This window comes from Oryza sativa, chromosome 1 (genome assembly GCF_034140825.1).
Source record: "Oryza sativa Japonica Group chromosome 1, ASM3414082v1".
In the NCBI taxonomy this organism is placed as follows: domain Eukaryota; kingdom Viridiplantae; phylum Streptophyta; class Magnoliopsida; order Poales; family Poaceae; genus Oryza; species Oryza sativa.
Window position 1 is genome coordinate 31926944 of NC_089035.1, and position 15449 is coordinate 31942392.

At 42.8% G+C, this 15449-nt stretch overlaps 2 protein-coding genes across 2 annotated transcripts; one reads left to right on the top strand and one right to left on the bottom strand.

Annotated features, from left to right (window-relative positions):
* The first annotated feature begins 4416 nt into the window (after positions 1-4416).
* On the top strand, positions 4417-6531 carry LOC4325549 (GDSL esterase/lipase At5g45670). Its single transcript, XM_015767036.3, has 5 exons — positions 4417-4816; positions 4916-5040; positions 5181-5426; positions 5531-5786; positions 5888-6531. The coding sequence occupies exons 1-5, from the start codon at positions 4432-4434 to the stop codon at positions 6109-6111; spliced, it is 1236 nt and encodes a 411-aa protein (XP_015622522.2). The 5' UTR covers positions 4417-4431; the 3' UTR covers positions 6112-6531.
* LOC4325550 (serine/threonine-protein kinase 12) lies at positions 6372-10148 on the bottom strand. Its single transcript, XM_015767035.3, has 12 exons — positions 9655-10148; positions 9296-9370; positions 9104-9199; positions 8826-8911; positions 8587-8707; positions 7928-8007; positions 7777-7839; positions 7569-7687; positions 7359-7444; positions 7110-7231; positions 6801-6912; positions 6372-6680 (listed from the first exon to the last, which is right to left on the bottom strand). Exons 1-12 carry the CDS (start codon positions 9994-9996, stop codon positions 6576-6578), a joined length of 1407 nt encoding a protein of 468 aa, XP_015622521.1. The 5' UTR covers positions 9997-10148; the 3' UTR covers positions 6372-6575.
* Between the last annotated feature and the right edge of the window lie 5301 nt (positions 10149-15449).

A 15449-nucleotide genomic window follows, 5' to 3' on the forward strand; every position in this document is an offset into this window, starting at 1 on the left:
TCATGCATTACTCAGATTCAAGTGACCTCTAGTTGGCAAATACGTGTAAAATATCGGAATATCTACGATTGGCTACAGATTTCGTGAAGAAGCCATTTTGGGAGAAAGGTTGGCCAAATTGTCTGATAGGACGACCTTATTCGCCAACTAAGTATAGATTTGAGAGCCTTTTTTTAAGTTAATAATAGGAATTTATAAAACCCAGGTTCCACACCAACATGGGTGTATCCAACCAAAATAGATTTGGGAGCTAGCAACTGTAATTATACTGTTAGGCGAAAACCAATTCAGCAAGTCTTGTTTTTCTTTTCGAGATGTTGGCTTGAAGGAGCTATCTAGCTTTCTGTGCTGCAAATGTACTCGAACTAAGCGCGGCTCCTATCCTGAATTCCTGATTCCCTGCCTGCAAAAGAACCCGAGGAAGGCAAGAATATATCTTTCGGTTTGGACAAACGTCCTATTCTCTCAATTATCTTTCTACAATTAGACGAAGTTACATCAATCCCCTGAAAAAAAGGGAAAGCGAATAAAGAAGATAGGAGTAGTACTTGTATCGAAAAGCAACACCCGTCTAAATTACAATTCCAACTCTGTTCTGAAAAACATAAGGAAAAAAAAAACAACTGCTCACAGTTTTGTTCTATTGGAATTCAATTAATAGAATGCAATGTAAACGTCATGATCTCTACCTAAAATAAGTAAACCCTTACAAAACAACTTAAAATATATCCAAAAACAACTCCAACTTCTCGTTCATGAGCGTTAAAATGATCCATACTTTGCTAACATTTCTTCCCAGCTCCAGTAGCAGTTGCAATTACCGCGAGACCAAAAATCGATCAGCGCGCGCGCGCGCGAAGCGCGATGCTAAGCTAGCGGCAACGTGCGGCGACTTTGGCCGGTATGTCGATGGGAGACGACGCGGCCGGCCTCCACCCCTCGCGCTTAGCGGCCGCGAGCCGTCCGGCCAGTCCAAGATCGCCGCGAGACCACCCGTGATAACCGCTCGCACCCCAGCGCGGCTGCTCGTCCGGCTGCGGCGCCGTGTCCGGCCACAGCACGTCCGCCTCCATCAACTCCTCCTCCTCGTCGTCGTTGCTCGCGCCGGCCGTGGACGAGGCGCCGGAGAGGAACTCCTCCGATCGCGAGCAGGGGCCGAATAACGACGCGCCGCTCGACGACGCGGAGCAGCAGGACGCCGCCTGCAGCTCGTAGCGCATCCCCGACGACGGCGCGCCTTCCTGTGACGACACCGCCGCCGTGTCAGGCCACAGGATGTCCGCTTCTTGGAACTCTTCCATGGCGGCCTGGCCGGCCAGCGCTCGTTCCCGGTTAACCTGGAGCCCTTTTCAGCTGTGACCGCGGCGAGCCGGCGGGCATTCTTATACTATTCGTCTTCGACGCTCTTGCTAGCGGCATTGCTTGGGACCCGAAGTGACGTAGGGGGCACTCTTCCCCCCGGTGCTGATTTTGGAATCTTGGCGAGGTAGCAACCCATGTGGGGTTACTTGCTGGAGCACCTTAATGTGAGAGCTTGAGCTTGCCTAAGTTACAGCTAATTCATTACCTAAAATAAAAGTTACAGCTAATTAAGAGGCCGGCACCGGTCTGATTATCTGTGGCTGTAAAATCAAGTCCTAAATCGTCTTAGATATGATGAACATTTCTTGGTCATGCTCCCACCTATCTAGAACGTGAGCCGTTCGATGATACAACCATCTGTTTAGTACTGCCGTATGTCTGGATAGGTTGTTGGGTGAAAATTTCGGTTCCCAAGAACTGCTTTTAGAGCGGCGGGGGGAAGTCAGTGTGGCATAGGTGAGCCCAAACAAACTCAAATATTCCTAGTATCTGTTGCAAAATTTCTACCACAGAATCCTTTCGGAAATTAAAATTTTAATGGTGTAGTGTATTCGATGATGAGTCCGGGCTGCTGCCCGTTGTAGCTGGGCGGTGGCTCCGTGCTGGGTGCAACCGAAGTTTGCAGCTGAGTGACAAGGTAGTGTCTCCTGGCCGAAGGTTGAGCCCACAATAATTGGGCCTGTATTCCGGCACTCGTGGAAATCCGTGGGCTTGTGGCCTACGAGTTGTAACCTCTTCTTGTCCCTACATACATATATGGGCCATATTTTGCTGGCCTAATTGCCGGCCCGCACGTCATGGTTCTCCCCTGAATTATGTCATGATTCCTGCTTGCGGCATGATTCCCCCAGCGGAACAGCATGAAGCAAAACGGCTCAAAACCTGCCGACTCAAAATTCACGGCGCTCACGTCACGAGTTCCGACGGTCGACGGATAGCACAGTCATCACAGAGTTCGTCAACAGTCTCAAACAAAATGCTCGTTAACAACAGCGGATTGGGCCAAAATCGCCGGTCACCAACCGAGCCAACCAAGCACATGCAACGCTGTATCCCCAGCACTCCAGCAGCGTTTCTCATCGATCGGTTAGCGCGCTACACTAAATTAAACCTTCCACGCGTGCAGCATCGCGCTCGTTTTACCCTAAGCGTGAACGCCTCAAGGGAAGGGATAATCGAGCCCCTGGCTGCGGTTGGACACGCCGAATTCAATGGACTTAAACCGAGGTAGAAGAGCAGAACTGTAGAAGCGTGACTGCGTGAGCATGTGAAGTGGATTGTGAGTTGTGACTGCTCATTAGCCGTATGGCTTTCTGCGTGCCGGGCCTTGCTCCGGCCGATCGGTCTAAAAAAAGGTAGTATAAAAAGGGGCAGATGATCCCTACCAAAACGGTGCAATAAATCTAGATTGGGGCAGCCTAACCAGTCAAAATGTAGCAGTCTCAACGTACTCTGATGAAAGGGTGTGGGTCTAGCTGGTCTAGTGGTGTTACTCAAATACTCCAATCGGTCGGGCTGCATGCGAGATCTGTGAACAGATTTCTCAAATGTCTGCATGTGGCGTGTCCGGGAGATTCTCCTTCGCATCGTACAATCTCATCTGTAGCGTTTTTAACACTTCTTTATTTTTACGCTGATGAACATGATAAATACTTCATCCGTTCTAAAATAAGTACAGTATTCCACTGTTTATGTTTAACGTTTAACTTTTTATTTTATTTAATTTTTTTATGATTAGTTTTTTTATTGTTATTAGATGATAAAACATGAATAGTATTTTATGCATGAATTTTTTTTATTTTTTTATAAAACTTTTAAATATGACGTGTCTACAACGAGACCGTTCTCTGTATAGTCATAACCAGCTACCTCAATCTCATATCTAATTGCTACTAGTATACTCAAAAGTGCATGTATTTTTTTTCTTCTTATGGAATTTTCTCTTAGATTAGTCATTCGATTTACGATCCGATTACACCATTATGTTCATAACAATTAAATCTTTATAACAAGATCTCACATGACTATATTTTTATGAAAAAATACAAATTACTTTTATAATATATGTAAATTACTTTTAGATTACATTAAATTACTTCTTAGTCATAAAAGTAATTTACCTATATTATAGAAGTAACTTAAAAAAAATAAAGTAACTTGTTACGACATTAAAAGAAATCTATACATCCATAATGTTATTCATAATATTGTGAGTTGTTTATTTTATAATCATTTTTAGTCAGTGACGTAATTTGTGCTGATTAAATTTAATTTCTATATAGACCCATGTTTTTACCTCCATAACGGATTTATTTTTGATGTCGTGATAAGGTTACTTTCTTTTTGTTTTAAGTTACTTTTATAATTTATGTAAATTACTTTTAGACTTTACTAAATTTACTATAATATGTCTAAGAAGTAATTTAATGAAATCTAAAAGTAATTTAGATATATTATAAAAGTAATTTATATTTTTTCATCAAAATATAATCATGTGAGATCTTGCTATAAAGATTTAATTATTACGAACACAATTACGTAATCGGATCATAGATCGGATAAGTTATTTAAGAGAAAATTTAATTTGAAGTATAAGTGGTTCCTATTTGCTTGAAACATAGGGGATAAACTACTCTCTCTCTAGCGTAGCAGAGTGCGTCACATGCCTTCTGATTCGGTTTGTTCTGGCCTTCTTGGCAATATCGGCATGTGGAACAGATCAGACGACTACACCAGCGTGTGGGATCGGACGGCCCTAGATGCGTCGCGTGATAAGACCAGATCGAGAGGCTTCTCGAGATAGATTTTACGTTTTAAATAAGATGAACGGTAAAACGTTAGGCATGTATACCCACACTCAACATTCAACACTGGTGATCAGTCAATACTAACAATCAACCGTGACTAGTGACTCCAACGAGCACGTGCAATCCATGCATCCCTCCCCACTGTGCAGTACAGGCAGCCGCTGTCCTGTTCAGTCGATCACTGCACTCCCGGTCTGACTGCTGCACGAGCAACCCGACTCGATGGATCACGATCTAGTCGCCCTATAAATACCAAGCTCCGATGACCCCGGGCGTGTCGTGTCGGCCGGTCGGCGTCTCGTTTCGCCGGCGCCCGCGCATCTTACACTGTCCAAGCCAGCGCCTGCGTGCAGGTCGATCGCCTTCTAAAACCGGCCAGCGCGCGCGTCTAGTGCAGCGGCTGGGAATGGAGCGGGTGTCGTGCGTGCCGCTGCTTCGGCGGCTGCTTCTCTTGGCCGCGGCCGGGCTCGCGGGCGCCGAGCCGCAGGTGCCGTGCTACTTCGTGTTCGGGGACTCGCTCGTGGACAACGGGAACAACAACAACATCGCGTCGATGGCGCGGGCCAACTACCCGCCCTACGGCGTCGACTTCCCCGGCGGCGCGACCGGCCGGTTCAGCAACGGCCTCACCACGGCCGATGCCATCTGTAAGCCGATGTGTTACTGCCGTTGATTACTTGGTCAGTTGATCTAATATATATAGCATCACATTTGTCGATCGATACGTACCATGCACCATTTTGTAGCTCGGCTTCTGGGCTTCGACGACTACATCCCCCCGTACGCCGGCGCAACAAGTGAGCAGCTCCTCACCGGCGTCAACTTCGCCTCTGCTGCGGCCGGAATCCGGGACGACACTGGACAGCAACTGGTACGCACGTACGCACAGCTATACACACGCGACACGCACTGACGCACACATAAACCAACATGTACTATTCGAACCATGCATGTGTTTCGAGCGTTGCACGCTGGAAATAGCCCACACGTATGTACGTATGTTCGACACAGGGTGAACGGATCAGCTTCAGCGCGCAGCTGCAGAACTACCAGGCGGCCGTGCGGCAGCTGGTTAGCATCCTGGGCGGCGAGGACGCCGCGGCGAACCGCCTGAGCCAGTGCATCTTCACCGTCGGAATGGGCAGCAACGACTACCTCAACAACTACTTCATGCCGGCGTTCTACCCCACCAGCCGGCAGTACACACCGGAGCAGTACGCCGACGTGCTCATCAACCAGTACGCGCAGCAGCTCAGGGTCAGGATCGATTACACTCGAGCCTGCAACTAGTTACTGTGTTGACGATATATGCGACATGACACTGGAACTCAAATCTTGTCTGCGTCACTGTGTTGGATCAGACGCTGTACAACTACGGGGCCAGGAAGGTGGCGGTATTCGGGGTAGGGCAGGTGGGGTGCAGCCCGAACGAGCTGGCGCAGAACAGCCGAAACGGCGTCACCTGCATCGAGCGGATCAACAGCGCAGTCCGGATGTTCAACCGGAGGGTGGTCGTCCTCGTCAACCAGTTCAACCGCTTGTTGCCCGGCGCGCTGTTCACCTACATCAACTGCTACGGCATCTTCGAGAGCATCATGCGCACGCCGGTGGAGCACGGTACGTACTCCAAGGCAAGCCCCAAAACGAGATGTGCCTAGAACTGCTACGTTATCTTGACGGGTGGGCCGGTGTGCTGGCTCACGTACCGATGGTTTCAGGGCTGGCGGTGACGAACAGGGGGTGCTGCGGGGTGGGGAGGAACAACGGGCAGGTGACGTGCCTCCCGTACCAGGCGCCGTGCGCCAACCGGGACGAGTACCTCTTCTGGGACGCGTTCCACCCGACGGAGGCTGCCAATATCTTCGTCGGCCGGAGGGCCTACAGCGCGGCGATGCGGTCCGACGTTTACCCGGTGGACCTGAGCACGCTCGCTCAGCTCTAGCTAAGGTGCCTGCGGGCTACGCCGTGCCGCATCAAGAATTGTCCAAGATCAGGATCAAGACTTCTCTCTCGTGATTGTGCGGGAATTAATACGCGGGAGGACGCCGGAGGTCTCATATGTTTTGCTTCTATGGTGTAGAACTTACAGAATATGTGTGGGCATCTTATACTTGTATGGAGTATATCAGTATATGCTAGTTGCAGACGTTTTACAGTGCAACTGTAACTGTTGCTACAATGTTACTGAAAGAGAAACAGAAGAAAACAAAAACAACAGTCTGTATATTCCAGTTTGTATTGCTTTCAATGCTGTCTGATGTACAACCGCATTGTGATCGACAGTGAAGCAACAAGTTGCAAAACTATTTCCAGTGAAACACAAATCTATGGTATATAATGAGTTGATTTTCTATCAATCATGCATACAATCCTCCACACGAAATCAACAACAGGCCCAACTGACTGTTAAAAATAGGATCTCGATGAACGTGATGAACGAGTGGTGCTGCCCTCATTTCGATCTTTCTTCCACATGCCCTCAAAGCTCAGGAAGCATTTGAGAGGTTTCACCTGTTCAAGACAAGGGCACAGCCAAAGTAAATCAATCTGTTACTTGAACAATTTCTCTATTACTATGACAGAATGTTCAGAAGACCATTGCAATACAGCAGGAAAGACATTAGCCGCTACCTTCCAACGGTTTCTCTGAGATATTTCATTCTGGATATAAGACAATTGTTCAATGATCGTTCTAAAGTCAGGCCTGCTAGCAGGATTTTCACTCCAGCATTGTTCAATCAGCCTATCATAGTGTGGAGCAGAAAAGTGGTCAGTTCAGGGTGAAATAGTGGCACATAAAAGTTCAAAGTTCCAGATAGGCAAATGGAACACAGATTGCGGAAGCTTGTACGCAAGAAGATTGCAATGGAAAATATGTCATAATAGTGCTCCAAACAATTTAGTAGTTACCACAGGCAAAACAAAAGAAGGAATGCTTACTCTCTCAATCCGTAAGCATAATGCTTTGGAGGAGCTCTGAAAGGTGGCCTTTCTTTAGAATTATGTGCCTTCTCAATTTCATTATTTTTCTTGTCATAAAAAGGGAGACATCCTTCAATCATCTGAAAATGTTTGGAATATCAGTACAAAAACTGGTCTTCTAGGGGGCTCTGGGAGTAGGTTCAGCAGTTTTACTTTACAGTTCATAGTGGCACAGGAATACAGAATGTTGCATAGCAACACTTTTACCTCTTGAAGTATCAAAGCAAATGAGAAGACATCCACTTTAGTATCATATTCTTCATTTCGCAGGACTTCTGGAGCTACATACCTACCTGCAACATATTTGTCATGCCAATTATCAGTGCAGAAAGAAGGTAAACAAATGTAAGTGATGATATTTTGGAACAGTAAGATGGATACTAATATATAGCTCAAATTCAGTATGAATTTTCTTACATGCATTGCCTGGAGAAGTTACAGCTTTCTCTTCTCTAACTTTTCTTCTCCATTTTAGCATCTTACACAGATCGAAATCTGCCACCTTCAGATGTCCAGTGTCATCCCTCAATATGTTTCTGTTGTCTTACACAATGGATAGAAGAAGCCTTTACAAATCATGTATTCAAAGCATCTGGTCTAGAAATAAAATAAAAGTAGTACTCACGAAGGCTCAAGGTCACGGTGGATGATAGCTTGAGGTTTATGCTCATGTAAATAATTCATCCCTCTATTAGATTTCAGAGAGAACTGCAAATCAGTCTTCATTATAGCAACAAAAAAGTAGAACCAAGAGATTCAGGTCATGATAGGCAAACCTTGCAATATCAAGAGCTAATTTCACTGCATATGACGGTTCCAGAGCCCCTTTCCTACTCAAGTGCTTGCGCAAATCACCCTGAGAACAAAAATTCCAAAGTTCTCATCAATTCACTAAAAAAAGGTGTTTTCATACTCAAGTGCATGCATAGTCATGAACCATTTGACATTAACAGAATACTAATAGGAAGTTAACAAAGCTAGTGATCTGTCTTTGTAGTGGGGCTCACCTTCTAAAAAAGCTAGAAACAGAAAGTAGTTAGGGAAAAGTCCATCTAGTCTATGAACATATTTTGGTGGACCAAAACAGCAAAGTTAAGCTCGGTACACATATATCCAGCTTGCACTGATCTATTGTGCTTGTGACCAAATATTAGCAGCTAGAAGGAAAGAGTGAAGGCTAAATTGGCATTACCAGTTGGCCAAATATTTCCAACAAAAGAAAAGCAACAGCTAAGACAAGGAAAAACAGATCTGGCATTGCCACTTGAGAATGGCAACAACATTTTATCACTCAGAACTATGAATGACCAGGTAACTAGAAAAGTTCATCTAAAGCAGCAGCTCCTATTGCAGTTTATCAAATAGGTCTCAGATCTAAAGATGATCAGATATGTGAATAATGCAAATTTAAAAAAGCGCTGCCTATAGGACAAACCTTGGGCATAAATTCCATTACAATCATCATTGGGCTGCTTTGTGTTACAGCACCTAAAAATTGCACGACATTCGGATGCCGTATTAGTTGTAGCACATCAAGCTCATCTCTGAATGCTTGTCTGCAATGCAAACCAATCTAATCTGTCAGGGAACTACATTTTTCAGACGGAGTCTACAATTAAGTGAAAAAAGACGAGTAAAACAGTAACTGAATACTACTCAATGGAACCAACCCACACTTTGTTCTCGTCCATAATTAGATCGTCATCAAGCTTCTTAACAGCAACCAGAATGCCCCTCCATGTTGCTTTCCTAAATGTACCCTGAGAAACAGATGAAAATGATATAAAACATAATTGACGAAAATTGATGGAGCAACCTAACATATTTAAAATTATGTACAGAAAGTAGGGGTCAGCAAGTCAACAAATTAGAAACATTGTGACTGGCAGATTGTGTCTCTAACTGAAAATTTCAAATAAGAAAGAAAGGCTAACATATTCATATATACACACCTTTGATATACCATTTCCATTAGTGAAATCTAGCTCGTTCGGGGAAATCTCGTACTCAGGAACCTCACGGACATTTTTAACATGCATAGGAGCAATCTTCAAAAAAAAAAAAAAAGGAAATAAATTCAGAAAACTTGAACATAGCAGTACATCAGGAAGACAAAATGCCCGTACATAATAGTTCGGAAGTACCTTAAGCTTGGAGCCATGCTTTTCCAAGATCTTGATCACATCATGGTTCTGGTAATGCAATGCGTCTGCCAAAGGCTGCCAGATGGTAGACAAATGATACAACACTCGCATATTAAAATAGCAACCTAGAAATAAACATATATATTAGAAGTATTATCTCGAATCCATCTCCCTCGGTGACTAAGACCATGTTCGCGTCAATCAATCATTGTACTTACTGACTAAAACTTGCATCTAATACCATTCCATGGGAGTTCCCAATTCAACTCAGATTATCCCCGAGTAATCATGAGGTTTTTCAGCTAGAGCAATAAAATCACCAATAGCAGCAAAACAAAACAAAGTTCAGGGAGGCTCACCGTGCTGCCCCACTGGTCCTCGGCGACGGCATCCGCCCCACGCTGGAGGAGCAGCTCGACGACCTCGGCTTGCCCCTCGCAGGCGGCGATGTGCATCGCCGTGCGGCCGTCGGAGTCGCGGAAGTTGGGGTCGGCGCCGGCGTCGAGGAGCTCCTGGATCCCCTCGACGTCGCCCTCGTGGGCCATGTACATCAGCTGGAAGCCCATGACCCCGACCGCCTCGCTCGACCCCTCCTCCGAGCTCTCCCCCGCACCGCCGCGGTCGGGCGCCATCGACGACTGCTTCCCCAGCTTAAACCGCGGGGTCGCCGCGGCCGTCGGCGTGCTTGGCTTCGGCTCCATGTGGCGGCGCGGGCGCGGGCACGGGAGGCGGCTAGGGTTCCGATGGGGAGGACGAGACGAGACGAGAGATCGGATCAATCGAAGACTTTGACGGCGGAATTGAGTAGAGCGGCGAGAAGGGGGAGGGGAGAAGTACTAGCAGGCAGCCGCGCGAGGGGAGGAGGAACCGAGTTGGGAAAAAAACGGGTGGGTGGGTGGCTGAGCTGGCAACACCTCCACCAACAGACCCCACGTATGAAACCGAAAAGGAAAGAACGGCCGCAGGATCCCCGGATGTGCGGGTGACAGCTGGGCCCCGCTGCTTAATGCGGTAGTTTTGCGGTTAGTGCTGTTTGCTGGTTAAAGCATTCTCTTCGAAAGACAGGAGAGAAACAGTTTTGTGTTCCAATTATGGTGTTTGGTCATTTGGAGTACAGGGACTTTACGGGATTATTATTGTACGAATTAGCTTAAATCCTTAAAAAAAAGTTAAAAGCCTTACACGCTTTGGATGTAGACTAAGATTATTAAGGTTGGACATGTAAAACCATAATTCTATTAGTGCACTTTTTCCGTACTCGTAAAGGAAGTTGTTTAGGATAATGTTTAAGTTAAACCTTAGGAATACAAATCATGAATAACTCTCAAGTTGTTGAATTTGAAAATGTAAAAAATATATGAATAGATTTGTCTTGAAAAATACTTTCATAAAAATATACATATATCACTTTTCAATAAATATTTTTATAGAAACAACAAGTTAAACTTGTGTTTTGGAGACCGTGTCGCTGTCTAAAATGACCTCCTCTATGAGTACGAAGGAAGTATAACTAATTAAGTTTTAATTATTTAAAATAAAAAATGTACTATTTTAAAACAATTTTTATATAAAAAGTTTTCGTATTAAATACAATATCTAACAGTTCAAAAAAAATATGCTAATAACAATCGAGGTAAAATGTATTAATCAAAAAAGAACCAGGCATATGACCACCCAAACCCAAATGGCGAACACCCAGGAATGCTAACACTGATGGAATTGATCAACTAATAAATGTTATACTTCCTTCGTTTCAGGTTTTGATTTTAGTCAAAGTCAAATTACTCTAAGTTTAACTAATTTTGTAGAAAAAAATAGTAATATTTTTAATCCAATACTAGTATATTATGAAAATTTATTTAATTATATATTTAATGAAAAAATGATAGTGTTATAAATATTACTTTTTTTATAGAGTTAGTTAAATTTATAGTTTGATTTTGACCAAATATCTTATATAACTAAAACAGAGGAAGTAAATGTTTAGATCGAGACATGTCGGCTGCTTAATACTAAGAAAAAGGCATGTTGTTCGCAGGAGACATCAGATGTCCGGTCCAAATCTCGGGGTGGTTAGCGAGGGAAACACTGCTAGCCAGTAGTAGCAATATCATCATGTCTTTATGACGTATATACTAATTACTAATAAGATAAGAGCTTTAGGTAGTATGAAACGAGCATTATATATGTTGTAAGATAGTTGATGGCTGGAGATGCACGTTGCGGATAAGGACTCGCATGATGTAATGGGGCCTTGGTGTTGTCATCGTGACGCCGGAACAGACCAATTGGGGATAAAAAGAATCGTAAAGCGTGTAGGTATGGACGAACACTATGCTGTCTAGAAGCAAAGACGCCTTGATCTCCTAAAGAAATTGTTGTCGTAAAAATCTGAAAGTGACATTTTGCTTCTTGTTCATTCGGCGGGAGATATATAAATAAAAGAAGACGTAGTACAGGTCTCTGGTCCTTGATGGTTGCTAGGAGACGAGCTGACGAGGAAGTATTATCCACTAAGATCAGGGAGATATATAAATAACGAAGTATTATCCACTAAAAACATTGAACTTCTCTAGCTGCGTACAATCCAGCCTAAGATCTGACGAGTGAGGATTAAGCGTATAATATGAGTGGTACTTATCTCAATGTTCTTTTACAAGCTGGGACTAACTCAGCAAAGGAAACTAAATTTTTCTTTAGTATTTGACGTTTGCCACTTTTTCAGGAGGAGATGCCCCTGATATTTGTCTACTTTATTCGAAAGTAGGATCGCATATTCAGATAAGCATCCTCTCCGATGCTGAAAGGCCGTCGATGACCGAGTCATTTCGTTTTCTCTTCGTTTTCCTCGCTGTTTTATTGCCTTCTTTCCGATTATACAAGGCACCAGCGCATTTTCAACGTAGCTGAAAGCGCGTACCCGACCGGCCGAGCCGACCAGCTGCTTGTGCAGTTCAGCTGCGTGACTGTTTCCGTTGCCCAGACGGGCATAAGACGACGGCCAAAATGGATTTCGTCCGCGTCTCCTCCTCACACACGTAAATGATCGATGCCGACGCGTTTTAGTACGGGGAAAGAAAGCAGTCAGCTTGGGCCACTGTATGTCTTCGATTTGAGTTGGCTGTTGTTCTGACTGTTCATTGGGCCAACCCGGGGCCACCAGCTACAGATAAACAAAAATGAAAAAACAAACTCAGATCACTTTATTCTATTCGCCCCGTTTTCTTTGTCCTTATTCTCACTCTAGAATATTTGATTGTATTAGATCTATTTATTTTATGTAGGAGCGGATTCTGATCCCTCGAGAGGACACCTCCTTATTTTGTACATCAAATTTATTAAAAAAGTGAAAAATAATTGGTATAGTAGATCAACATGTAATATGTTTTTCCATAAACATACAAGTTCAAATTTGATTTATAAAATTAAAAAAAAAACGAATTTGACTACGGATTACACGTTCTATCCAAAGTTAAAATTTGTTATTTTTTCTATTTATATAAGTTAAATTTGAAAGCGATATATCACATATTGATCTACTCCCTCCGTTTTTTAATAGATGACGCTGTTGACTTTTTCTCACATGTTTGACCATTCGTCTTATTCAAAAATTTTATGCAAATGTATAAGATATAAATCACACTTAAAGTACTATGAGTGATAAAACAACTCATAACAAAATAAATTATAATTACGTAAATTTTTTGAATAAGACGAATGGTCAAACTTGTGAGAAAAAGTCAACAGCATCATCTATTAAAAAATAGAGGTAGTATCTTACTATTTTTTTAAAAAAAATGATGATTTTTTTAGTGACAAGAAAAACAAAAGGACATTCCCTGGAGGGATGAATAGAGTTTTTATTGTATCTCTTCTTACTATATAGTTGGTACCCACTAAGTCATAATTGCTATAAAGCTTGCACACAGCTTGCCACATCATCGACGCATATTAGCTGTCAGATATCCAGTTTGCTGTTGGCAAAAAAAAAAAGGGAACAAACCTCTCCCTTGACGTCTCTGCCCAGTGGGCTGTTGGTCCAAGCAACAGAAGAAAATTTTTTCGTTCCCAATGGACGAAAGTGGCCCACTTGATAAACACGTACTCCACATTATTTTGTCGGAAAGAAAAACACGCAACCAATGAGTAAAAAAAGGAAACATGCGAAGATTGATCAACAATGTTTCTCAGTAAGAATTCTCAAATCTCGCTGCAACGCGCGGGGCATCCACTAGTATTTGTAATTTGCACTCCACGTCCAGGTGTGTGCACGCCTGTGCATCCCCTTTAGTAAAAAAAGAAAAAAGTTTATCACATTGCAGAACTACACTATGCATGCGGCATGCCAACGAAGAATAATGAATTAGAAGACAACATCAATAACAATACTTACAGTTTCAGGAGATGAGCGTCCTCGCTGATGTTTCCTACCAAAAGGAAATTCATAGAAGAATAAAGAGGTCGGGTGTCAACCTAGCCGGTTGCATCCTCACAACACGAGATGTGTAAAGCCCGATTATTGATGTTCCAGCATAAAACTTGTACCGCACAACGCTACAGGTGCTATTTCCGAGAAAAATAAGTCGAAGAATCCATAGCATGCATGCTATTAGCAGAATGGTGAATATATTATTCCTTCGAAACACAGCATGCATATAAATAACATGCCAGTACGCCACCATCATCCTTTGTTGTCATCTTCACTAGTGAAAAATTTAGAAATGATATGGTACGAAGTTAAACAAGTAGTCTTTGTAGTACTTAAGGCAGTTTATGAAACAAACTATTGCAAACTAATACTCTTTTATTTAGTTCATGATATAACAAAGCATGTAAAGTGTGCAGTGAACAAATTTCCTGTTGGATATGTATAACTGGCAACAATTGATATTTTCTAGTCCCTATGAATTCATACACTAATACAATAGATATTTGCGTATATTATTTTTCATCTATTGACATCGTCAAGAAACATGTGTCTCGTCAAACTAGAATCAGAAGATGAATGATGTCCATTCAATAATAAGGATGACAAAAAAAGAGGAGGGAAAGTGAATGTTTAAATTGTTCTCAGGTTTTAGCTCTTACCTTTTGGAGAACATTGTTATCTTCACTAGGAGATGCTTCCCCTTTCAACTTTGGTATCAGCCAAGGAGTCGATGTTCTTTTTGAGTATCGTTTAACCGTATCAGATATTGGGCACAATCACACAATTGCAACCACACTGAAGAGGTCCCAAAAGATGGAATCGTAAAAGAATGAATGGCAGGACAACTATAAAATCTTATCTTCGATTCCATCGGCTTATGAATCTGATGAGATCAAAAGTTGACATACAGTGGTTAAACATATTGGCAACATTCTCATGTAAACATAAGTTTTGTTTCTAAAGGTTACATTTAGTGCTTGAAACATACTCCCTCCATCCCTGTCCAGATACATAGCTAGAAGTTGGTTTTTTATAGGACAGGGGGTGTGCTGCTGATCTATTGGTTACTATCTACCCTCAATTGTAAAATCATGCGAGCGCTTAACTGACATATGTATTCAACTCTACGCCATGCACTGTAACAAAATATGGACACTCATCATCTCTGATTTGTTGGATGTTGCCACTTCCTACTGTAAGGTATATATGCACATATCCTCCATGTGAAGAAAGAGCTATTAGATTCTACTTTCTCTAACATCAGGTAGAACAAGGAATCCTTATCGTAAAAAGAATGAAAGTAAAAAAAAAGAACGAAAGTAACAGTCAAATTTGGATTGCATGGCTAGAATTTCATGTGCTAGGAAGAATATGTATGATTGTACCAGAAACTTGTGTACATGGCCTAAAAGATAAGCTGCCACATACTACCTCCGTCCCGAAATAAGTTAATCTAGTACGGGATGTGCATGTCCAGATTTGTAGTACTAGAAAATGCCATATCCCATACTAGATTAACTTATTTTGGGACGGATGTAGTATGCTTATGACTCGTAAGCTGTTTTTGGCATGGCCAAATTAAGATTAAATAAACATCAACTTGGGAACAACCACTACTGGAAGTTTGAAATAAATCCATGACCTCGCCCTGTGGATATGTATCGAAGAATTGTGGAACTAATATTAATATACAATCAGTTTTCTTTTTCTTTTAAAGAAGGTTCT